Source organism: Callorhinus ursinus, unplaced genomic scaffold, assembly GCF_003265705.2.
Source record: "Callorhinus ursinus isolate GAN/ISIS: 27379988/994484 unplaced genomic scaffold, GSC_fseal_2.0 scaffold38, whole genome shotgun sequence".
Classification (NCBI taxonomy): Eukaryota; Metazoa; Chordata; class Mammalia; order Carnivora; family Otariidae; genus Callorhinus; species Callorhinus ursinus.
The window spans coordinates 4107889-4133651 of record NW_027397100.1 but is presented as its reverse complement, the minus strand read 5'-3'; the positions used below and the strand labels follow the sequence as shown (position 1 = coordinate 4133651).

Genomic DNA, 25763 nt, shown 5'->3' with positions numbered 1-25763 from the left:
GTCTGCTTGCCAAGCTCTAAGTCCATGAGGATGCATCTGCCCAGAAGGTGAACCTTTGTCCAATTCACCCATCCGGGAGGGGGCGGGGGGGACACACGTTCTCAACTGAATGAAGGCACTGTGTAACCTAAGCGGTGGTCTTGCTTGATCCCATTTTATACTCCTGCCTCTCCAATCGTGGCAACAGCATCCTTAGAAATCTCTCGTTTTTCTTTCTCCCCTTTCATCAGCTTGACTCTTTTAAAACAACTCGAATTCCACCTTTCCTTAGCCACTTTTTTTTTTTACGTCATTTGAGAGTCACTCTTTGCAAGAAAAGGGGCTGCCAATAACCACACTTGAACATTTCTGGCCCGAGCACACACGCATCCTTCCAGCCCCAGGCAAGACCTATCCTCAGGAACTACCTAGAGAGGAAGCCAGAAAAGCACCTGATGCCACGCAGAGTCTGCTGTTTTCACGATACCCTATTACAGCTGCAGCTCTAATGGCCTTGCCGTTCTGCAATGCCCCCTCCCCTCCGCTCCTATGTCAGGGCATTATTCCCTTCACGGAGAGATAAGACATAGCCTGCAAAAATGACTGTCATTATTATTATTATTTCAGAGAGAGCATGCAGGTTTGTAATTGATTTGTGATTGGTCAAAGTGGAAACAGTACTCTCTTTAATAAAAGGAAAAGGCTGTGCTACAGACAGGATGCCTGTTTCACACAAGATGCTCTAATACAGAATCCTGGAAGCCTTCTTTCCTGGCTAGAAAATATTCAGGTGAAATTCTCACAGTTCGTTTGTAAATGAATATTCTTTTCACTTCAAGTCCTACTTCTTCAATGGCATGACATTTGAAAAGTCACTAAAGCCTGACTCACTGATTCTCTTAAGACCATATTTGTACCTCTCTGGTAGTCTCTAAAGAATAGCTTTTGATTATTTTTTATTAAAAGTTAAAAGAAATAGAAGTGGACATAAATCATTTTTGATTAGCTGTGCTGAAGCCCTCCCAAGGGCCCCCTGCATGCATGGCTGACTGCTCATTTGGGGTTGATACCAGGGATCAGAGTTCCTGCAGAGTCAGGAGGGTCCTGGATTAAGCCCCATAGGGAGTGGGAAGCCCTGAGCAAAGAGGGTGAGCAGGTGGTGAAGGGTCAGCACACGTGCCACTTCCCTGTGTGGCACCATCTCCTTTGGCAATTTCCAGGTTCCCCCTCAGAACTCCAATCAAAGGCCACTTCCTCCAAGGGCACATCTCAGATAGATACTCGTAGAGCATCTCCCGAAAAACCCTTCTCTTCCCCTGGTAGCCTGGTCACATATGTGCTGAAATATTGAACTCTGTCTCAGTTGCCTAATATCTGTGTCAGCTGTCAGAAGGTAAGCCCCATGAGGACACAAAGCAGGTGCGCCTCGCTCACCACTCTTCCCCCAGCTCCCAGGCACTGAGGCTGGGAGGAGCAGAGATCAAATCCTGAAGTGCATAAACTGAGGGTGGGCTAAGGGAAGACCCCCAGGAAAGGGCATTAGGAAATGAAGGAGGAAAGAATAAGTGTGTGAAGAGAAATTTCCAGGTGTGAGTTGGCTACAGTCCTCAGAGACGTGCTACAAAGGATGAGGGAGGAGGGGTCCATGTATCAGGTACAGAGAAACTGGGGAGAAAGCAACCTTCTGTAGATCCACAGCCCAGCAAGTTTTTCATCCCCCGGGTTGCCTGAAGGAGCTGTTTTTTGATCTAAGGTACCTACAGGTGAAAAGAAGGAAAGACAAAGCATGTGATGATGGGGCCATGACTGCAAATACACTAAAAGGCACTGAATTCTAGACTTGCTAAGCTTTATGCTTTATAAATTATATCTCAATAAAGCTAACAATAAAAAGTTGGGGATTCCTAAGCACAGGGTTCCCCACTGTAAGCAAACCTGGCCCAGATCCACCCTCACATCATTCTCACTGGACTTGGCTGGGGGCAGGGGTGGAGGGCAGGAACTGTCCCAAACATGAAGGTCATGCTGCCTGCTGTGTGGTGACGAATGAAGTCCTTTGTCTCTGACCCATGAGTCTCACATCTTCTGCCAGCATCTATGAATCTGTGCAGGCTAACGGCCTGCAAAGAAGGTAAACACTCAGACCTTTCATGGTTATGAGTAGATTATTTCATGGAACCAAGAGAGCAGGAAGATCTCCAAGGAGGGGCGGTCAGCATCATCAAACACAGAAATATATAAGGAACCATCACCATCACCACCATTGGCTTTAGCAACAAGAAAATCACCAGTGACCTGCACAAGGGCCACTTCTGGGAAGGGAGTGGGGAGCTGAAGAGAGCCATACTTCAAGTGTAGACATCACGTTTAGGAAATGTGGCTAAGAAGGGGAGAAGTAAGAAGGCAACTGGACGGGAGCAATTTGGAAAAAAAAAATTCCAAGGGTATTTTTGTTGATTTTTCTTTGTAAATTTAAGAAACACAAATCTAGTACAGTGTGAATTAACGGTGTATAAATATGTGCTAAATAAAAATTTTTTAATAGGAAGCCACCTGTAGGGAAGGAAAGTCTGGCATGGTGACCTAAGTGTCAGGTCTACGAGGTGACCATGGTAGGACGCTCAGGACAGAAGAATGTGAGACAGACATTCCAATCCTGCCTCCACCGCTCAAGACCTACGGGGCTCTGGCCTGTGGGGCTCACTAGCCCCCTCCAAGACTTAGTCTCATCTACAAAGAGGGCTAAAAGTAGCAACTCTCTGAAAGCCTGGCGATGAGAATCAAGTCCATCCTATGTGTAACCAAGCCATCAATGTGTTATTACCCGCACGGAAGGGACACCTGGTACAGATGTAGGCAAGAGGTAGGAGCCGGGTCCAGCACATGCACAGCCCTGAGCCAGCGGCAGCCCTACAGAGAGCAGGGAACCAGGCTGACCGGAAACATCGGCTGCAGAAAGGACTGACCTGTCTGCTTATCTCGTCAGCCCTGGTGTGACTGCTGTGGAGCTGATGCGCTCACAGGGCAAGAGCCTTTTCCTGCCAGATTAGGGTCCGCTCCCGGTCCGATGCGTGTGATTTGTTGAAACACATATGCTGTCCCTACTGAGATCTGTGCCAAGTGCTTAGACTCACGGCCTCATTTCTGTGACGCGTCAAATGTCATTTGTTGTACAAAGCCATAGGGAAGCAAATGCTTTGTAGGGACGCCTGGAAATAAGCCCTGCAGTGGAGCTGACACCGTGAGCCACAGTCTTCCATAAAGACCAGGTGCCACATACAGAATATTTCTGACCCCCCCCCCCCGGGGGAAGGGGTTTTGTGGGGGGGGGGGGGGGGGGGAGGGGGGGGGGGGGGGGGGGGCTGCTTCTAAGTCTGCTGGGCCTCGCGGTTTTTTTCTATTAGTTACCTATATTCATTTCAAAGTATTTGGATGAAACAGAAAAGGTGAAAACACAAAGCATACATAATCTACCATCACAGTCAATTACTAAGTGTCCCTGATATGTGTCTGATAGCATTAACATATAATACTATTTATATAAATATGGGTATATTTGTGCATAAATATGCATTCTTGTTTATTTTTGATAAAAAATATACTGAACACATTGTCTTATAACCTGCTCTTTTCACTTAAACGCCTATTGTGAAAATGGCATTCAATATACTTCTATAACCTAATATTTAATGACTCCATTCCAGCATTTACTTCTTCAGTCCCTTCTTCTGCTGGATGTTCAGGATGTTTTCAGGTTCCATCCTTTTGAACATACTTGAAGATACATTTTTTTTCTCTCTCTGGTTATTTTCTTAAATTCCCAAAAGTAAAATTACTTGTGGGAAGAACATGTACTTTTAAGATTTTAGCTACCTACTGCCAAATTACTTTACAGAGAAGATGAACCCACATACACATTTCCCCTGAGTTGCGCTGATAATCTGTCAGCACACCTCCACCTAGCTGGACCCTGAGCACTGTTCTGTTTTTTAAAGGGCTCCCCAAACCTCAGGCTATCTGCTTACTGGACATTCCACTCAGAGTGCACACCATCTACTTGCTTCAGAAATGCTTAAAAACTGTAAGTTTCGGTTGCTCAGGTCAATGTATCACATAAGGAATTAGCAAGTTATGAATGAGGCCCTTCTACCATAGACCATGGCATTATACTCTTCTCAAGGAGAAATCACCCCCAAACAAGATGAGCTTGTTTATAATTTTTAGTGGCCTCTATCAGCCTTTTCCCTAAAGGACTGGTGTTGTTCTAGGCTCAGGGATATATGTTTTTTGCATAGATCCTATCCATTGATTCTTAGGTAGAGCGTGCACTGTAATTCCACGAAAGCTGGCACCAGCAGCTGGGGGTTTCTAATGGGCATATAAAGTTTCCAGGAGACAGTAAACAGGAGTATGGACTGGTCTTCCTTTCAAACTTACTAATTTATGATCAGAAAGCACTTAAGGATAAGCGTGCTATAGGGTCCCACTCTACAGAAAGGAAGGCAATCATTCTCTCCAACACAGACGATAGGGTTTCATCTCATTGCTGGAGAGAAGGGGCAATGACATACTATTCTGGAAACAGAGTCACTGGCTTTATTTCCCTGACTTAAAACTGGTGGATAAGAAAATGTTTCTATCTTTGGTGACCAACAGTGACACCTCAGTGTCTCTTGGAAGCTACAGAAGGAAATAGCATTGTTGAAAGGTAGACTCTTGGCCACAGTATACCTGTTTCACTTACTTTGGAAATTTTCAGACTGAGTCACAGAAGCCCTGATCTGTGGAACAGAGCTGTGGCCAGTCTGCATGCTGTTCCTCCAGGTGCTGGAACAGATCCAAAGCAGCATCTCGTGAGAAATTCACTACTGCCTCCACCCATGTCAGATCAGGTGCAGCGGCCTCCTGAGCGGCAGGCAGGTGTCATTATCAGGTGCCTCATATTTTGTACAAAGATATTAACTCACTTCCAACCACACTGCTGAATGTAAGCCTGGACTTAACTAGCCAAGCAGCGTTTACCAGAGTGCACAGTGTAAACCATCTACCTCCCAGTATTTCCTGAAATACAGATGAAGGAGACAATATTTCTGGTGGTTTCCTTAAAGGAGTAGCTATTGAAACTATTCACTCACCAGGTATATCTAAAGTATCCCAGGATAAGCAGAGAGTTGGGGACTTTTGTCCCATCACATTGCCCAACCCCATCCCCTCCCTCTTCGACCATCTCCCCAAACTGCCTTTGCACAGAGCACCAATATGGGAAACGAGCCTGTGAAGCTCACTTGTGTGTGTACCCTCAATAGAGAGAACGCCGTGCCTTACATCAGACACTGTTTTCTTTATGAGGACTCCTGGGAACAATTCCTATCTGGCTTCTGTGTGAACAAGTTAGAAGTTTCCAGACCAATTGGTTTGTGTTTATCTTGTGGACACTCTTAACTGTGTATCTGACAAGTTTCCTTTATGCGGTTGGCAGCTGCCGCGCTGTGGGCTCCGCCCGTGACCGCCCGCCCCAGGAAGCCACAGATGTGGAGAAACGCAGTTTTAACATTATGACCAGCTCTGCAGCAGTGTGTTCCTTCCCTATCTCCCGCTGCCTCACTTTTAATTTGTGCTATCTTGTCATGCTTTATGTCCCATTGTAAGCCACCTGAAAAACGTTCTGTGAAATAAGATTTGATTTACACTGAAAAGGAGGTAAATAAACACGACGTGGAAGAGCTCCACACCATATGTTCCTATTTTCTCCAATACTTGTATTACCTTCTAAATCCTCCTGCTGATAGAGCCAAGGTTTAGGACATGCAACTCAGAAATGAGGCAATAATCATCATAAAATAATTGGAAAAGCTAAGTAAAGGTGTTGAAAATATTGTGATTGTTCCTTCTCAGTCTCCTGACCCAACCGAGGCAATGCCATCGAAATGACAAAGCTTCTAGAGAGCCCGATGCACATGAGTATGAACTACAACTGAAAGATTAATTAACACTAAATACTTGAGTGACACATGGAAGTTTGCCGTGAGTCTTGTGGTCTGCAGGCAGCCCGGGGAAGCAAGAGGGTCAGGCACTACTACTATTTCCATTCTACTGCACTGCTAAGGAGCAAGGAAGAATGGTCAGCCCCGAGAGGGGCCCTTTCACCCAGGGATTTTCCAACTGCAGGAAATGGGTTCAAATGCAAGAAGAGAAGCAATACCATGAACTTCCATCCATGTGCAGAGAGATGGCTGGGCATGGGCTGGGGATCAACATCCAAACTAGGTCAGCCAGAAGAGATGGTGGAGATCTTTCAATAAATGAAGGTAGAGGTAACTGGAGATAGCGTCTTCCAACCACTATTCATGTTTTGTTGAAGCTCAGGCTATGCTCTCCACTAAGACTTTCTGCAATGTTGCAAATGTCCTGTGTGCACTTGTCCAACATGGTAGCCACTAAACGCACGTGGCTACTGTGCACCTGAAACACGACTAGTGTGATGGGCATCTAAGTTCAGAACGTTATTTATTTTAATTAATTTAAATGTAAATAGCCATTGTAACTTTAACAGGGTCGTAGGACACAAGATCAGTATATGGAAGTCAACTGTATTTCTTTACAGTAGCAGTAAAAGTCAGAAATGGAGATTTTTTTTATACCAAAAATATCAGATACCCAAGGATAAGTCTGACCAAAAAAATGTGTCAGACCTATGCACTGAAAATTACAGTGAGTGCTGAGTGAAATCACCATAGACCTTAAATAAATGAAGAACTATACCATGTTCAGACTCACAAAAGTCATTATTGCTAAGATAGTTCTCTGCAAAAGTGATTTACAGATTCAATGCAATCAATCCCCATCAAAATCCCAACAGGCTTTTCATGTAGAAGTTGACAAAGTGATTCTAAAAGTCATATGGAAATGCAAAAGACCTAGAACAGCCATAATCACTGGGAAAATGAAGAACTGGAAGACTAACATACCAGATTTCAAAACTTATTAGAAAGCTTACATTAACGAAGTCAGCGTGACAGTGGCATAAAGACAGACAAAGAGATCAACAGAACAGGAGCAAGGGCCCAGGAATAGCCCCCTACCTCTGTGGACAAAAGCAGCGCAGCAGAGAAAGAATGCTCTTTTTCAACTAATGATGTTGGAACAATGGAGATATCTAAATGCACGCCAAAAGAAAAAAGAACTTCGATGCATACCTCACACCATATGCAAAATTAACTCAAAATGGATCACAGACCTAAATGTAAAAGCTAAATTATAAAATCTCCAGAAGGAAAGAGAAGAAAAAAATCATTGTCTCCTTCGGTTAGGCAAAGATTTCTTACAAATGATGCCAGGACAAGATCCAAAAAAGAAAAAACGATAAATTTGATTTCATCCAAATTTAAAAATTGCTCTTCCAATGCTACAATTAAGAGAATGAAAAGACAAACCACAGATGAAGACAGAAAATATTTGCAAAGCATGTATTTGATGAAGGATTTGTATCCAGAACATATAGAGAACTATCAAAATGTAATAATAAGGGAACAAAACCAATAATAAAGGTGCAAAAAAAAAAAAAACTGAAACAGACACAGAACCAAAGACGACACATGAATGCCAGCAAATGAGCACATGGAGAGGAGTTCAACATCACTGGTCCTGAGGGAAAGGGAAACAAGAATCAGGAGGAGGTACCACTACACACCCATTCAAATGGCTCAAACTAAAAAGAATGACCATACCAAGCGTTGGCAGGGATGTTGGTAAGCAAAGATAGCTCCCATCCACTGCTGATGGGAATGCAAAATGGTACAACCATACAGGAAAACTGCTCAGCGGTTCTTTAAAAGTTACACATCTACCAGACGACGCAGCCATTCTACTTCTAGGCATCTGTCCAAGAGAAACGAAAGCACTTGCCCATACGTCCATTCAAGTCCGTGAATGTTCATAGCAACTTGTTTTTAAATAACCCATAAATGAACGACCCACATGTCCATCCACGGATGAATGTATAAAGGAATCATGGTATCTTCATACAATGGAGGATTACTCAACAAAAAGAAATTTAAATAAAGTTCATATATACACATTATAGAGGAATCTCAAAATAATTCTGTTGAGTGATAAAAAGAGTATATACAGTGTGACTTCATATAAAATTTTAGAACATGCAAATGAATACACAGTTGACCCTTCAACAACATGGGGGTTAAAAACAGCAACTCCCACTATAGTCAAAAATATGTGTATGACTTCTGTCTCCCCCCACAAACTAAACGAGTAATAGCCTATGTTGACCAGAAGGTTTACCGATAACATAGTCAATATATGCTTTGTACGTTATATGTATTATATACTGTATTCTTACAGTGAAGTTAGAGAAAAGAAAATGTTAAGAAAATCGTAAGTGAAAATACATTTACAGTACTGTACTGTATTTATTGGGGGAAAAAATCTATGTATAAGTGAGCCCACCTAGTTCAAATCTGTGCAAGATCAAGGGTCAACTGCTCAGGGACAGAAAACAGATCAGTGATCACCCGGAGACAGATGAGAGTAAGGAGGGGCAGAAAGAAGGGATTTCAAATGGGAACAAGGAAACTTCTAAGGATGATAGATATGTCTAGTATCTTGACTGTGATCACAGTTTCACAAATATACACACGTGAAAATGTGTTAAATTACCCATTTTAAATACTGTATCTCAATTAAACCTTAATGAATTTGTGTAAAATAAAAAACAAAACCAAAATACATTCAATAGCCACATGTGGCTACTCACTGGTATTTCTACATTAGCATCCCTGGGAATATCTCTGATGCTGCAACAATTTGTGTCTAATTCTGTGTCCCATCCTTTCCCCTACCTCCACTGAAAGAGATCCTCTCTTATCTTGCTTTGAAAGTAAGGCCAAGGAGCAGACCTAAGAGCAGAACAGATTCAAACTCAGAACACCCTCCTGGCTTTCTTGAGAGACTCTTTTAGGCAAAGAACACAGGGTTTTGCTGATGTAGTGAAATATTCTGGCAAAGGGTGATTTTACCAGACTTTACCAGAATACTGTGGAGGAGCATTACCCGTCAGACAGGAATCTGGTGGACCACTGGGTAGTTAAGGTCCCTCCAGGGAAGATTTCATGATTCCACATACCCAGAATCTAAAGTAGTAAGTTTTGCCTTCACCCTGGGAGTCTGGCCTTAAAGGACAAAGTTGGTTAGAAGGCAGCGTGGAAAGGGCATAATTATAAATTCTAGTTCTGGCACTTCCAGGTTTGTGGTCTTAGTTTCTCCATCTGTAAAATGGGTACCCTCATGCCTACAAAACCAAATTAGAGTGAAGATCTCACAAGATAATGGAGGCAGAGTATGATCCAAGGAGCAGAGGTACATCAAAATATCCCCTCCCCTTACCCACACCGAGCCCTTCATCCCAGCACACGCTTTCTGCCCTTACCGAGGAATGGGCAGATGTGAGCAGGGGGCCACTCCCATCCTTACCTGGAGCCAAAGTTTGTCATGCTGAGACCACTTCCCACCAGCGATGCACTGAAATGTGGCATTCTGCCCCACATTCACCTCGACATTTTGGAGCCGCAGAAAGTGAGGTGCTTTTCCTAGGAGAGAAACCAAACTGCACGTGAGGGCTGAATTCAACAGCCGGCAGCACTTCCCCACGGGTGGACGGCAGCTCAGGACGAGCACGCGGCAGCGGGGCATCCACACCTGGGAAGTGGCCTGGCGCAGCGAAGCTACTGTTGCTTGCTCACTTACTGTGAGCCAGGCACTGCTTGTCCTAAGAGCTTCACGTGATTGCCTCCCTTAAACCCTGCCTATATCCAGGCGATGGGTAACATCTCCATTTCACAATCAGAAAATGAAGGCTCTGAGGACTTACATAGTTCAGCACAGTCAGAGAGCCAGAAAGTGAGGGAGCCAAGACATGAATCCAGGTCTCTCAGAGCCTCAAAATCCCTCTTATTAGCATCTGGGCAATACTGGCATGTTCGGAAGGAAAAATTGAAGGTGGGGACATGGGGAGGATTCATCAGAGAGAAGTCCTCCCTCCAGCCTGAGAGCAGAAAGAGGAAAGCTGAAGCAAAGCATCTCTGAGCCCGAGGACCCACACGCCTGGCCACAGTGAGGACGCCGATGAGGAAGATGATAAGGAAGGTAGAGCAAAGGACGGAGAAGAGGTGGAGGAGAAAACCAGGAGCTGTCATTCACACAGGACTCGCTGTGCGGGGTCCACACACAGTAACTCACTGAACCCAACGCTGCTGGTGACAGGATCATCTCTGTCTTACAGTGAGTGAACCGAGGCACAGAGAACTCAAGCAACACTCAGTCTACCCTCTGAACTCTAAGCTACAGTATTCCCCAAGGATGGGAAGGATGTGGGACATCTGCTCTGGAGACTTGGCATAACAGGAAAAGGGACTTTCAAATAAATGAAACTCACAGGGTCTGTGAGTAATCATCCCAGAATGAAACTGTTTCATGTGGGGTAATGGGTTCATCTCTTTCCTTGTTTGTGGAGTCAGGGTCTCACCTATTTGAGCTCACCCAAGATGCGTGGGTTGCTAACCAGTATCTAGAAATATGAATTTCTTCACTGAGGCATAAAAGTGCCAAGGATCCCCTAGCACATCAACCAAATCAATGATGAACTGGACAGCCACTACACCATGATGAGACCAAATGAACAGTTGTTAAGAGGACCAAGAAGGTTCAACGAGGGCCTCTGGCCATCTTTTCAGAGAGAGTCTAATACCCAGAGAGACGACTAAAAGCAATAATGTCGCTTACCTGAAGCTCTGGCAGTGCCAGGCACTGTGATAAATGCTTTACATGCTTTATCTAATCTAACTTTGTAACATTTCTGTAAAGGAGACGATATTACTATTCCCCTTTCAGAGAGGCAGAAACCAAGGCTCAGCGAGTTTAATTTGCCCAAAGCTACATGGCATTAGTAAAAGACAAACAGAATTCAGTCCAAATCTTAGCCCAAAAGTCAACATTTAAATCGTACACTCTCCGGCTTCCTGGGTAATGGGAAGTCAGTGGTATCACCTGGACCCCAGGGTTGAGAGAAAGGGCTTGCAGGCCAGGCTGTGCTGACTCAAGGCTCCTCTCATTGCTCCTAAGTATTTACTTATGAGTCACCCCTTTCCCAGCCATTTGTCCCCATGGCCTTCACACTTTGAACTACCTGCTCTACCAATGTGTGTCATACAGAGTTCAGCCAAAGCCAAACCTTGGCATGATTAGGCAGACTTGCTGTGTGAAAACATACCTTCTGCTCAGGCTCTTAAACAAAGGACAACAGCTCAGGGACCCCCTCATGCTACCTTCAGGACCCCACTGCTAAAGTCGTATCAAGCACCAAAGGCACAGGGGAGACCTCTCCTTGCAGGCTTCTCTGAAGATTCCAGCATCTGGTCAACCTGACAAATATCATGCTGCTTTAATTGTCTGAAATTGTTTCCTCTTGGCTTTCCTGTATAATTTTATAAAGTTATTTTTGCAACTATCAGTTCAAGTCAATTCTTCAAGTAGGACTAAAAGTAAACCTTGTAAGTCCCTTTACACCCCAGGTTTAAAAGGGAGGGAACATCCACTCCATGCAGGGAGGGACGACAGTCTTAGCTCAAATCTTGGGAGGCTTTGTGCTGGGTTTCACAAAGGGACGTCTGTCTGTCCTTACCCTTGAGGACACTGGGCAAATGGTTTAACCTCTGGAACTTGTACAATGGGAAATGGATCTCTGGATCAATGTCCCCTGCTTGCTTCTGATTCCCAGCTTCTCAGCAGCAGACCTTTTGTCTGGATTCTTTCATCTTCAGGCCCTCTTCCTCCCTCCCTTCTAGGTTAAGTGGTAGAGAATTTAGAGGCTTAATGGCCCCTACGGTTAATATTCTGGTGAAACATGGATGGTTTATCACAGCGAGGTTGAACCCATGCACCCACAGGAGCCAGTTATATCAATGAATAAAGTGGTTCAGTGGAAAACAAAACAAAAACAAAACACCACCTCCTTGTTCCATAATCACTTTCCCACTTTTGATAGAGATTTCTGTAAAATAAAGATTTGGGGGCGTCTGGGTGGCTCAGTCAGTTACGTGTCTGCCTTCAGCTCAGGTCATGATCCCAGGGTCCTGGGACCGGGTCCTGCATCGGGCTTCCTGCTCAGCGGGGAGCCTGCTTCTCCCTCTCCCTCTGCCCCTCCCCCTCGCTGGTTCTCTCTCTCCCAAATAAGTAAAATTTAAAAAAAAATAGTAAAATAAAGATTTCTCTCTCTGTGAGAACAGCAACATTGCACACACAGTGACAACTGGTATCTGACACCAGCCTCAGCACTGAGGAGGGACTAAGGAGTGTAGGGCCTGAGGAGAAATGGATAAAGACCCCATGACCCCTTGAAAGGGAGCATCTTACTCAAATCCAGCAGAGAAGGCCACTCCAGAGTACTTTGCTCAGGGCAGCCAATCGTCCAATTTTTCAACCCAAGTAAGAAATCTGATTTTATGTGAAATCTCTCATTCTAAAATCTTGACTAAATTCCACTAAAATGCCATGCAGACTTAACAAAACACATCTGCAGGCAAGCTCTTCTCACCTGCAGTCTCTGTTAGCTCCTGTGTAAGTCATCTAGAACAATTCCCACTGGCCGGTCCTGCCTTGTCTGGCTCCATAAATCCAGGGATGCCCCCAACCCTCCAGGCAGCATGCTGTGGATCACATGACTGCTAGCCCTAGATCAACATTCCCAACACAAGAACTTAACCAGAACTGGGGAGCCTCCTTATGTTGGTGACCTGTTCAGGCCACTTCTCTGAGCTCCTGGCCTTTCTGACCCTCCCTCTCCCCCACCCAAACACATATACACACACACACACTCTCTCTCTCTCTCTCTCTCTCTCTCTCTCTCTCTCTCTCTCTCCGGTCTACTTCTGAGCCCTACGCTCTCTCCACCGTGTGATCTTCCTCCAGCATCTACAGCTTGGGGAAAGAATTTATCCCGCCAGCTTCCGCTTGCCAACCTGGGGCCAAACATGGTTGACCTTGGGGCCCAGCCCAGTCTCCAGCATGTGGTTTTAAACATTCCACCCTCACTCCCCACTGAGACCCAGCACCTCCAAAGTGGGATCCCGCCGAAGGGAGGGTAACAGCAAACTGGCTGTGCATTTGGGGCAAAACACCTTGATGTTGGTGACATTTAAACTCCTGCCGATGTCAGCGAAGCATCTGGAGACACACAGTACTGTGCCCTTTATCTCGCTCTTTAAACCTGACAGCGCTCAGTAGGAAGCCACGCAATTGAGGAGAAAGTGCAGTACATACATTAGAAACGTGTTGCAGACGCTCCGTGGGCTCGGTGACATGGCCCTGCAAGGTTGTGATGGGGAAAAAAAAAAAAGTTTAAAAAATTCTAAAAGTCACCTTGGGAGCTAGAAACTTGGAGAGCGGGTGGAAAATCGTGCCGTTTCTCGTGTGTGGTTGTAACTGTGGTGTCCCTGCTCACAGCTGACACCGAGAACGACAGCAGAGGGGTGACAATGGCTAAAATACTTTTAGAATCCCACAAAAATGTTAAATGGGCTATAAAATATAGACAAGAGGCTTCGGTTTGTAAGAGAAAATAATTTCCTTTGAGTATTACGCCTGTCAGTCGGTGCTTTGGAAGCTGGAAGGCAATCATGTGAAGGGGTAACTTCAGCTCAAATCGATCAAGAATACAATTGCAAATCAGTCACTAACCGCCCCCCCACCCCACTGGCCCTGGAACTTTTGGAATATTTAGCAGAATAGCTTATTGATAAGTGCTGACCTGATATTAATAGAAAAAATGTTTTGGAGGACGGAAGTGGAGAATTACAAAGCCTGAGGAGAATGCGTGTTTCTCAATATAGTTAAGTTTTTAGCACCCGTGAGTGAAGCTATAAATGCATTCACATGAAGGCTTTGGGGGCAAAAGGCGCTGTCTGTGCAAAGGACGGTGCAGAAGCCACTAGCAGCACGCATGACTCATGCCCCCCCAAGGCCCCAGGATGCATGCACGGTCAGCGCGCTGGAAGGCATCACTCAGGCTCCAGAGACGTATACCACCCCAGCCTGCACCAGCCAGGTGCCCGAGCCACAAATCCAGGAGAGCACCATTTCTGATGCCTCTGCCTCCCAAACTAACCCATCAAATAGGATCAGCGGACCCCACCTCCTAAATCTCTCTCTCATCTGTCCACCTCTCTCCATCTCTGTGCTTTGTTTCTTCATAGCACTGCTGACCATCTGTTATGGACTACATTGTGTGCCCCCCCCCAAAGTTTCAGATATTGAAGCCCTACTGCTCCACACCTCAGAGTGTGCCGGTATTTGGAGATAGGGCTTTTATTAGGGTGGACCTTAATCCAATCTATCTGGTGTCCTGAGAAGTTTTGGACACACAGAAACATATCAGGAACACTACACAGAGCAAAGCCCATGTAAGGACAGAGCAAGAAGGCAGCCAGCTGCAAGCAAAGGACAGAAGCCTCAGGAAAAACCAACCCTGCTCTCTTCATCCTGGAATTCTACCTATAGAACTGTGGGCAAATACAGTTCTGCTGTTTAAGCCTACCCAGCACGTAACATTCTGTATGGCAGCCTTAGCCAACTAATTTACCCTGTTATAGATCATATAATTAATTACCTGTTTCATTTCCAGTGTCTTCCATCTCAACAGAAGCCCACAAGGACAGAGAATGAATGTGCATAAACCCAGAATAGTGCCTGTCCTGGAGTACACGCTCAGTAAACACATGCCAAACGATGAATGGACGTCTCTCCACCAGCCTGGCCCAGGCCACCACCACCTACCTCTTCCATGACTCCAGAACTTCCTTCCTGATTGGTCTCCTGGCTTCTCTATTCCCCTTCAACTCATTCTCTGCAGAGCAGCCAAAGTGATCTTCTAGACACTTAAATGAGATCAAATCAATCCCTAGGAAAAATCCTTCCAGGGGCGCCTCCTTGTGCTTTGATTAAAGCCTAACCTCATTGAGACACTCAGCCCCTCTGTGGCCTGGCCTCAGCCTCCCTCCCCAACCTTCACTCAGACCCTTTTCCCCTATGCTCCCTACACTCTAGCTACTCTGGCAACACCTGTGAATTCCCACTGCAGGGCCTCTGCACCTGCTGTTTCCTCTGCCTGGCCTGCCCCCTCCCTAGATCACCTCACAAGGGACTCAGGTGTCAGCTGAGACCACAGGTGCCCAGACTCAGCCCCTGCCCTCTCTACCTAAGGAGCCCTCCCCAACCCCAGCAACTCACATTTATTCTCTCCACCACGCTATCACTATGTGAAGTTACATTTGTTACTACTTACTATTACTTACTGAGTGGCTTTCCTCCCTCTGCCACTCGGCTAACACCATGGAGACAAGGATCTAACCAACTTGATGACTAAAGTGCCCCCCATGTCCAGTGCAAGTTCCTGACACATAGCTAATGTGCAATAATTTACCTGTTGAAAGAAAGTAGGAGTGAAGAGCTGGAGTGGCTGTGGACTGAGCACCCAACTGGAGAAGGGGCCTTTGCGAGGCACCGCTCAACTGCATGTGACTCAGGAGCTGTGTACACAGACCCCTGCAGACTATACGCACCGCCAGGATTTGTACATACTGTTCAATGGAATTTTTCCGATTCCAGCCACTATCACAGGGTCCTCACTTTTTGATTTCTGGGGAGTTTAAGCCCAAGCCGCCTAAGCATCGAGGCTAAACTCTGCATTGTACTCCCATTACCCAGCAACACAGCCAGAGTCACGTCCTTCTGAGTTATATCCTGTGGCCCATTTGCTGGCTAACTGGCCCTCAGCAATTTCATAACCATGCAATCCATACTCCTCAGCAGGAGGAATACAAGGCTGTCAGGAGAATCCTAAATTCAGGAGCAGCCCCAGTGAGGTGGTGGTGGGGGGACCTCAAGGGGGGGTGTAAAGGCATCTAAACACCCTCCAGAGAACCCTTTCCCATACAGACTTCTCAGAGAGAAGGAAGCATTTGGCTTTAACGGCAAACCAGTGCTTGGAGTTAAGGCAGAGTTGAGGTTGAAACAGGTATCAGGTTGGGCCTCATGACAGAGATGAAAATTCCACACTCTGAGTAGAGAGATCTGGGATCCCCGACAAGAGAGCCAGGCCAGATTCTCCTGGGAAGGGCCAAAAGTCACCTACTAGAAAAACCAAGTATAGGGTAAGAAGCAGGGATGCAGCTGGACGCAGCAGAGGTGAACACCCCCAGCAAGGATGGGATGTGTGCAGGGCTTGGAGAAACTGAACCCTGCCTCACAGAGACCACCTCAAAACTGGCAGCTGGGCAGAGCTGAGTCTGTGGAGTTAGGTGGACCACAGGGAGGGCAAACACGTCCTGCAGCAGTTGTCCAGGCTGAGATCAAAGGTCATTCTTTAATGGGCAGCTAATCCTGATTCCCAGAAGGCCAGGGAGGGGAAGGCTTAATCCGGGTGAGTTGGATTAACTGCCTATCTACTATATAAATGGTGCATGGAGTTAAGGCAAGAGTGCTTGGAGTTAAGGCAGAGTTGAGGTTGGAATAAGGAACAGGAATCAGGTTGGGCCTCACAGCAGAGGTGAAAATTCCCACTGCATGGCTGGGGGGATTTCTGGGACCCTCTTCACATGAGGTCTGGTTCAGCAGGCATGACTGCACGGACAGACCCACCTAAGGAAATCCCAAACACCCAGCAAGTAACCCAGAGGGCAGGAACCTCAGGCCAGAGTAATGAAGAATCTCGTATGACCTCAGCATTCCTGAGAAGCTGGCTGGTTTCAGGGAAGAAGGGTTCCCTTGCACAGACACAAAACACAATGATCCCAAACACTGCCTTGGCAAAACCCCTTGGACCCTGTTCCAAATTCCTTCAGAGAGGTGCTCTAAGCAATGAGTCAAACAACTGGCATCCTAGTGCTGTGGAAGGAAGTGGTGTTCGAGGTTCTAACAAATTCATTGCAGCAGAAGTGGAAAGTGTCGTTTCAATTAAACGACATGGATGGGGAGGACATGAGAAGAGCCCCAAAATGAAAGGACTGAAAGGCCTCTAACAACAAGGGGCATGACACTTCTTGAGGAAATAGCAAACTGCACCACGGCCAAGAGCATGACTCATGGCTACAAGGAGGGAGTACAGCGAGCCATCCCGGAGTTACCTGGAACTAGCCGGCTGCCAAGAAATTAATGGGAATCTCCAATATGCAGAATGCTAACAAACTAATGGGGCTGGTATCCCAGCTAGCCCTCCTGGGGAAGGCCATCACCCCCATGCATATTCCTTTGACTACAGCCCCTCCCAACCAAATGTCACTAGATAGGATGCCATCCAACTCCCCTCTGGGATTTCGTGGAACTGGGAACCGCGGGTCCTTGCACAAACACGTTGAGATATCTGAGGCTAAACACAGCAAAGAGAGCGAACTTCGAAGGGGAGACTGGATGGGCACAGAGGAGCGGTATGCCTTCGAGGACTCTTGACACTGGACCGTGAGCACTAACTGCTGTGAGAAAACTCTCCCGATGCCTACACAGAGCTGAGGAGTGTATTTAAAATTACTTTTAAAGAATTAATAGCTTTGGGGTACTTTTCCCTGTGAGTGAACAGTGTACTAATTTGCTCAGTGTTTTGGTGTAGTTCTTTTTTTAAGACAATTGCACAAGATTCTATCCAAAGCCGTCTAATTCTTCCACTTCGGTGGTCTGAATCCCACTAATAAACAATCAGGACTTTAGACTCCCTTAATGACGGAGAGAGATTCAAACGATGTTTTGCCACTCTGCAAATTCCTGTAGGTGCTGCCTGTTGAACGGGCCAGCGAAATTACAAATTTATTCAGGACTGATTGCATTGAGTATGTAAGTATTTCTGAAGGATTAAAAAGAGAGAGAGAGAGAGCCAGAGATGGTTGTGAGCTGAATGAATGGTGGGGACTGCAGGCTCCAAGCTCCCCAGTCTGGCAGGGAGTGGGGCTGTGTGAGGAGGAGGGAGCAGACTTACTGCATGGATGAGCAAGGACCCGGACCTCGTCCACAGCGATGTAGCCAGGATGACCCTTCAAAGAGACGGATTCAAATATCACCTGCAACACACAGGGTGGGAGTCAATTTCGCAGAAGTAGTTGTAGGCATCACAGGAAGCTGCCCAGCCCCCAAACCCTCTATGTTTCAGCTTCCCACCAGAACCTCCCAAAGAGGCCTTCTATTAGCCTTGTACACTACCCTGGCAATGGACTCGGATTTTCAAAACAGGGTTAAAAAAAAAGGCCAAAAGGCCACATTCTAATAACCAGCAAAAGAAGAGTCAGCCACATAGAACATTTTTAATGGATTTCAGAAATAACGCTTGAATGCAGAAGAACAACCCAAACATGGCCTGAAACCCCAATCTGCACCTTTTTCATTGTTGTTTCAAGTGAAGCACAGAGGAGAATTACTTCCTAATACCCCAACTTTCTTATGAAGTGTGACAGAGGAGCTTACCTTGGAAGCTACCATAAGCCAAAGAGGGTTTACCCTGATTTGATTCTACATCCCCCAGGAATATATGCCATCTGAATTTTTTTTTTTTAATTTTAATTCCAATACAGTTAACATTCAGTGTTACGTTAGTTTCGGGTGTACAACACCACCGGTGATTCAACACTTCCATACCACACCCAGTGCTCATCACAGCAAGTGCACTCCTCGACCCCCATCCCTTATTTGTCCGATCCCCCCCAGCCCCCCTTCTCCTCTCTGGTCCCATTCCCTCCTACCCCCATCAGTTTGTTCTCCATAGTTAAGAGTCTGTTTCTTGGTTTGTCTCTTTCTCCCATCTTGAATTTCTTTATAACACCTCTTGAAGATAAGCCCCATACACAAATGTTGGTATCCAGGAATCCAAAGGCAACAAGTTCTTTGAATTCTCCATTCTGACTCTCACCCAAACCGTGTATTTCAGTAGAGCTTTTAAAACTCAGTTAACAGCTTTCCTTGCCACCCACTATCTAACTTCGCCTAGGAGATGTGACTGCCTATGTGAACACCGTGACCAGTGCCCTTGACCTCCCTAATTCCATGGTCTTTATCTCCCGACCAGCTTCAGCCACATCCACATCCCTGTCCACTCGAGAAACCCGGAAGTTCCATCCACCGGTATTCTGACACGGCCTCCTGCCCCTCATTCCTTTTAAACCTGCTCCTGCAGCTCACATAGTACCCTGGACCTCACCCTTCCTAGAGTCTATATGATGGCCCAGACCTCCTGTATTCTCAGCAAGCCCAGGGCCACCCCACCGCGCTGGCTAACCATCCACATTGGTCTCACTCAAAGCCCTAATTCTTTCACACCCTCATTCCAAATTTGACAAGTCTATTGCAAACCTGCCTTCTCCACTGCTGTGCCCTACACAAATGTCCCCCTTCAACATCACCCACCTAATCCCAGCACACACCCACAGCACATCTTCAACAGGTAAGGGGACAGGAGAGGGGCTGATTTCTAACTTCTTGTCCATCGATCAGAGGTTAGATTACACCTCAGATTACCACAACCAACCACTGCCTCCTCTCCTCAAGGCGTGCCGGAGCTCTTGACCCCTCCTCATCTCTACTGCCTGTTCCAGCTCTTGGTCCTTCTTGGTTCTCTCTCTTTATCCTGTGTCTCTGAACTCTTTTATCCCTGATTTTGGCACACGTAAATGCTGGGGCTTCTCTTATTCTTAAAAGCTACCCTTGGCCAGCAGGTTCTGCTCCAGCACAGTCTAGCTGTGTTTCAGTCACATGTGGGATTCTCAACAGTTTTATCTACACTCACTCTCAACACTCCCTTACTTCCCACTACAAAACTACACCCCCCCCACTATCATCTGGATTTTGTCCCCAACACTTTCCCCAGAACTGCTCTCATGGCAAATACCAATAACTTCATAGTTGCTAAATCCAATAGACAGTTTTCAATCCTTATCTTAAGAAGGAAGATATTGTAGTGCTTGGGCTCTGGATCAGAATACCTGGGTTCCAGTCTTGGCTACACCACTCACTAGCGTGTGAATTTGGGCAAGTTATCTTACTGCTCTGTGCCTCAGTTTCCTCATCTATAATTATAGTGTCCACTTTACTGGATAAGTTGTCATATTAAAGGAGTTAATACACTATTTAGAACAATGTATGGTACATGGTAGGTACTCAATGTTTGCCAATAATTATTATTGATACTTGACCATTTTTCTACAATTATCAATGGTTGTAGCTTCTCCCTTTCTGGATCTGTCTTGTTTTGGCTCAAGTGACACTTCATTCTCATGGTTTTTCCTCACAGATCTGGGACTATATATACTACCATAGGTTCCGTTGTAAGTACTTCTCCTCCTACATCTATCCCTCAAATGTCAGGTTCCTCTACTCATGTTTTTACTGAGCACACCCTGCAATGGCTGCCAATTCACCGACAATCCCCAAGTTCAGCCCCACTCCATACTTTTCACTGACCAGCAGTCTCACCCAACTAAGAGATCTGCATTTTTATGCAGATACTATATAGAGATCCCTCAAACACCGTCTGTATGCAACAAATCTGAACAGCTTCCCTATCAAATTGTCTCCCCCAAGAGCCCCATCATCCTTCCTGAAATATGTGCCTCAGTGGGTTGCCCTATGACCCATCCAGGCACTGAAGACTGGGATTTGGGCATCTGCTGGGGCTTCTCCTTCTGCCTTGCTTCTCATTTTCTTTTTGATTCTGACTTAGTATTTCTAAATCTGGCCATGCCTTTCCATTTCTGCTATTAAGTTGAACCATATGAAGCAACCATTTTGTAAGCCAAAGCCAATTTGATTCCAGTCCAATGGCTCTGGTTCAAATCTTCACCGCTCTTCATCTCTACTACTTCAACAGCCTATACCATGGACCCTTCTCCCTCCTGTCTTTCATTCCTGACTTCAAGCCTGTGGATAGAATGTAAGATGGGTGATGAGACCAACAGGAAAACCTTCACGTGAAAACTTTTTGTGGCCCATGTGGTCATTCCAGGTTAATGGATTCAGAGGCCAGTGGTCTCAATGGGGCCCAGAACTCCAGCAGCTAAAATGAGAGAGCAGGGAACTGGTGGAGAAGGTGGTGATGCTTGCCAAGAGGCAGCGTCCTGGGGTGGTAAGATCAATCATTAAGAACACAAATGGCCGCCTGGGGATTATGTAAAATGACTTGGGGATGACAGTCACACCAAACACAGAGCATCTGACACTAGCATGACAACTGCTCTGGAAGAGGGGTTTACTAAGTTAAGAGGGTCCTTCAGAGGCACGGAAACAAAAATGGGTAGGGAGTGTGGGAAAGTCTGCAGAAATAAAGGCTAAAGGATAAATGCCACAGCCTGCAGAGAAGAAAGTCAACAGAAGACCTTACTATAAAGATTTAAGTATCTAATTATATTTTCAATAACTGAAAGGAAAACAAAAGCAAGGGCCACGGGGGAAAAAAGTAAAATAGAACACAGAAAATATATTTAAAAACATGAAGGCATTCAAACTGTATAATAAAAATGACAAAAGAAAAAATATTTCTGTTGTGACAATAAATATAAATGGGATAAAATAGAGAAAAGGTCTCAGACTGTCTAAATAAACAAAATCTAGAAGATAAACACCTAACACAAAATGACCCAGTTAACTTAAAAATAACAAGTTGAACAAAGGCATAATGGGAAAATGCAAATAAACAGAAAACAGTGGTTGTAAAAATAATGTAAAAGTGTCAAAGTATAATTTAAACTGGAAAAAAATTAAAAACCATTAAGTGGATTAAAATGTCATTTTTTAAATGCATGAGTTAATAGACTTAAAAAGAGAAAATGATGAGGAATAAAAACAAAATTTGAAAACTTTAGCTCATGTCTTAGACTCCAGGCAAACAGAAAAAAACAAAGATATAAGTATGTGTTTGTATCTTATGAATATGTGAATAATAAAATGAATAATACATTTAGTAAACAGATTATTTAACACAAAAATCAGATTACAGGCTAAAGACTAATTTCAATAAATCTCTCAAAGAACAAGGTGTAGAATGAATTTGGAAGCTTTCCTTCTGTTTCTATTTTTTTTGAAACAGCTTCAGGAGAATAGGTATTTCTTCTTCTTTGAATGTTTGGTAGAATTCCCCAGGGAATCCATCAGGCCCTGGACTCTTGTTTTTTGGGAGGTTTTTGATCACTGCTCCAATCTTGTTAGTGGTTATTGGCCTATTCAGGTTGTCAATTTCTTCCTGTCTCAGTCTTGGGAGTTTATAGGTTTCCAGGAAGGCATCCATTTCATCCAGATTGCTCACCTCATTGACATATAGTTGTTGATAATAATTTCTAATAATTGTTTCTATTTCCTTGGTGTTAGTCGTGATCTCTCCCCTTTCATTCATAATTTTATTCATTTGGGTCCTTTCTCTTTTCTTCTGGATAAGTCTGGCCAGTGGTTTATTGATCTCATTCATTCTTTCGAAGAACTAGCTTCTAGTTTCGTTGATCTGATCTACTGTGTTTCTGGTTTCTAATTCATTGATCTCTGCTTGAATCTTAATTATTTCTCTTCCAGTGTGAGGCTTAGGCATCGTTTGTTGCTTTTTCTCTAGTTCTTTAAGGTGTAGAGTTAGTTGGTGAATTCGAGATTTTTCTATTTTTTTGAGTGAGGCTTGGATGGCTATGTATTTCCCCCTTAGGACCGCCTTTGCAGTATCCCATAGGTTTTGGACCGATGTGTTTTTGTTCTCATGGGTTTCCATGAATTGTTTAAGTTCTTCTTTGATTTCCTGGTTGACTTAAACATTCTTAAGCAGAGTGGTCTTTAGCTTCCACATGTTTGAATTTCTTCCAAATTTTTTCTTGTGATTGAGTGCCAGTTTTAAAGCATTACAGTCTGAGAATATGCAGGGAATAATCTCAGTCTTTTGGTATCAGCTGAGACCTGATTTGTGACCCAGTATGTGATCTATTCTGTAGAAAGTTCCATGTGCTCTCAAGAAGAATGAGTATTCTGTTGTTTTAGGGTGGAATGTTCTGTATATATCTATGAGGTCCATCTGGTCCTGTGTGACATTCAAAGCTCTTGTTTCTTTGTTGATTTTCTGCTTAGATGATCTGTCTATTGCTGAGAGTGGAGTAATGAGATCTCCTACAATTAACATATTGTTATCAATATGACTCTTTATTTTGGTTAACAGTTGGCTTATGTAGATGGCTGCACCCATGTTGGGGACCCAAAGTTCATGGCAGCAATGTCTGCAATAGCCAAACTGTGGAAAGAGCCGAGATGCCCTTCGACAGATGAGTGGATAAAGAAGATGTGGTCCATATATACAGTGGAATATTACTCAGCCATCAGAAAGGATGAATACCCAACTTTTACAGCAACATGGACGGGACTGGAGGAGACGATGCTAAGTGAAATAAGTCAAGCAGAGAACGTCAATTATCATATGGTTTCACTTATTTGTGGAACATAAGGAACAGCATGGAGGACATTAGGAGAAGGAAGGGAAAAAATGAAGGGTGGTGGAATCGGAGCGAGAGATGAACCATGAGGGACTATGGACTCTGAGAAACAAACAGGGTTTTAGAGGGGACGGTGGTGGGGGGATGGGTTAGCCTGGTGATGCGTATTAAGGAGGGCACGTACAGCATGGAGCACTGGGTGTTATACGAAAACAATGAATCGTGGATCACCACATCAAAAACTAATGAGGTATTGTACGGTGACTAACATAACATTATAAAATTAAATTAAAAAAAAGAACAAGCTGTATAGGTCTGGGCCTATGTATTTTCTGACCTAAGTTTTCTAAGGCTAAAAATTGATGACAAAAGCTTAAAAATCAATTTATTAAAATTGAAATATTATATATTTCTTAAATATGTAATACCTTCCATAATAACTATGATTTCAAAGTCTGTTTTCTTTCTTTACAGAAGCCTGAAACAAAATTAAAAGCCAAATGGCAAGCTGAGAATAGTATTTGTAACATCTAGGTCAGCTAAAAGATAAATAATCTGTTTTGTGTCAAGAATTCTGAAGAATCAACAAAATAAATCCCCCAAAAGAAAAGCTGGCAAGTGACTTGAGCAGATAATTCAAAAAAGATAAAGTAGGAATGGTGATAATCTATGAATGCATCTTTTAAATGATACCAGGAAGATTATGGCAGATGGATATTTTCTTGGTACTTTTCTAGATTTTTCTAAACTTTCTGCAAAAGAATGAGCTATTTTATACTTACAAAAAAATTAAATGCTTTAAGGTGCATTACATTTTTGTGTCTCTCTTCATGCTGTATTATCACTATGTCATGTACCATGGCATAATTAATTCCACTATAGCACCTATCAGCCTATCACACCATCTTATAATTGCTTGTTCCCAAATCATTTCATTCCCTAAACTCCGAAACCACTGGGAACAGAAACAGTATCTTCATTCATTCGTTCATTCATGCATTCAGCATTTACAGAGACCCTCCTCTGTACCAAACACTGGGACACATGCTGGGGCTATAAAAGTGAATGAGATAATTAAGGTCCTAACTCTGATGAACTTCATACTCTAGTGAAGGGAAATGGAAATTAAATAAATATATAAAATTAAACTCATTTTGTAATTGGTATTATGAAGGAAATAAATAGAATACTGTGAATAACTAAGGGGAGGAGGGTCTACTTTACTTGGAGTGGTCAGGAGAGAACCCTACAGAGGTGATACTTGAGACCAGAAGGATGAAAATGGCCTGTCAAGGAAAATGTGGGGGCGAGGGCAAAAGCCATGAGGCAGGAAAGAGTTGGGGATGATATGGGAGCACAGGAATGAGACTGATGTGGCTGGGATACAGTGAGTAAGCTAGAGAGGCACAAGGTGAGGCTGGAGCATTAGCTGGGGGGTCAGGCAACATGGAGTCTTACAAGACATGGCAGGGAGCCTGAATTTCCTCTAAGTCATCAAAAGTTCTAAAGCTGGGATGTGACATAATCTAATCTACGTTCTACAGAGATCTTTCTGGCTGTGCTGTGGAAAGTGTAGTCATCCCATGGAAAGATAAGGATGGCCTTCATGAAGGTGGTGGAAAACAAAGACGTCGATGGCTGGGGAGGTATTTCAAAGGCAGAGATGAAATCATTGCTGTGGGAGCAAGAGGGGAAAAGTGAAGGAAAGAGAAGACTCAGTGAGGACCCTTCAACTTGGGGCTTGAACTTCTAGGTTGACTCTGGTGTCATTTACTGACACGGGAAGATGACACAAGGAACATGTGACGGGCACACAAGCAGGGCAACATCAGGATTTCTTTTTGGCCACGCGAAGCTTGAGATGCCAAGTAAACATCTTAATGGATATACTGAGTAGGACCCTGGCATTCTATTTCTGGAGCTCATGGGTGATTTAGGATCAGAAGTACAAATGTGGTAGCTTTGGCTATACCAGTGACACTTTAAATGTCATTTGAAACTGATGAACTAGATGAGGTCACCATGGAACACAGAGCAGGTAATTCAGAGAAGAGAGCTAGGGCCCAAGGTCAAGTGCTAAAAGCACAATAGAGGATTGGGGGGGATGGTAGAGGTGCAATAGAGGATTGGGGGGGATGGTAGAGATGCAATAGAGGATTGGGGGGGATGGTAGAGATGCAATAGAGGACTGGGGGGATGGTAGAGATGCAATAGAGGATTGGGGGGAATGGTAGGGATGCAATAGAGGATTGAGGGGGGATGGCAGAGATGCAATAGAGGACTGGGGGG

The 25763-nt window shown here is 44.5% G+C and overlaps 1 protein-coding gene across 1 annotated transcript in view; it reads right to left on the bottom strand.

The window, feature by feature from the left end:
* Positions 1 to 25763, bottom strand: part of PTPRT (protein tyrosine phosphatase receptor type T) — a 1128529-nt gene that overhangs the window by 725069 nt on the left and 377697 nt on the right. Inside the window, exons 4-5 of the mRNA XM_073880268.1 lie at positions 18011 to 18092; positions 9466 to 9581 (exon numbers count right to left, since the gene is read on the bottom strand). Coding sequence (XP_073736369.1) covers positions 9466 to 9581; positions 18011 to 18092 — 198 coding nt within the window. The remainder of the gene's footprint in view (positions 1 to 9465; positions 9582 to 18010; positions 18093 to 25763) is intronic.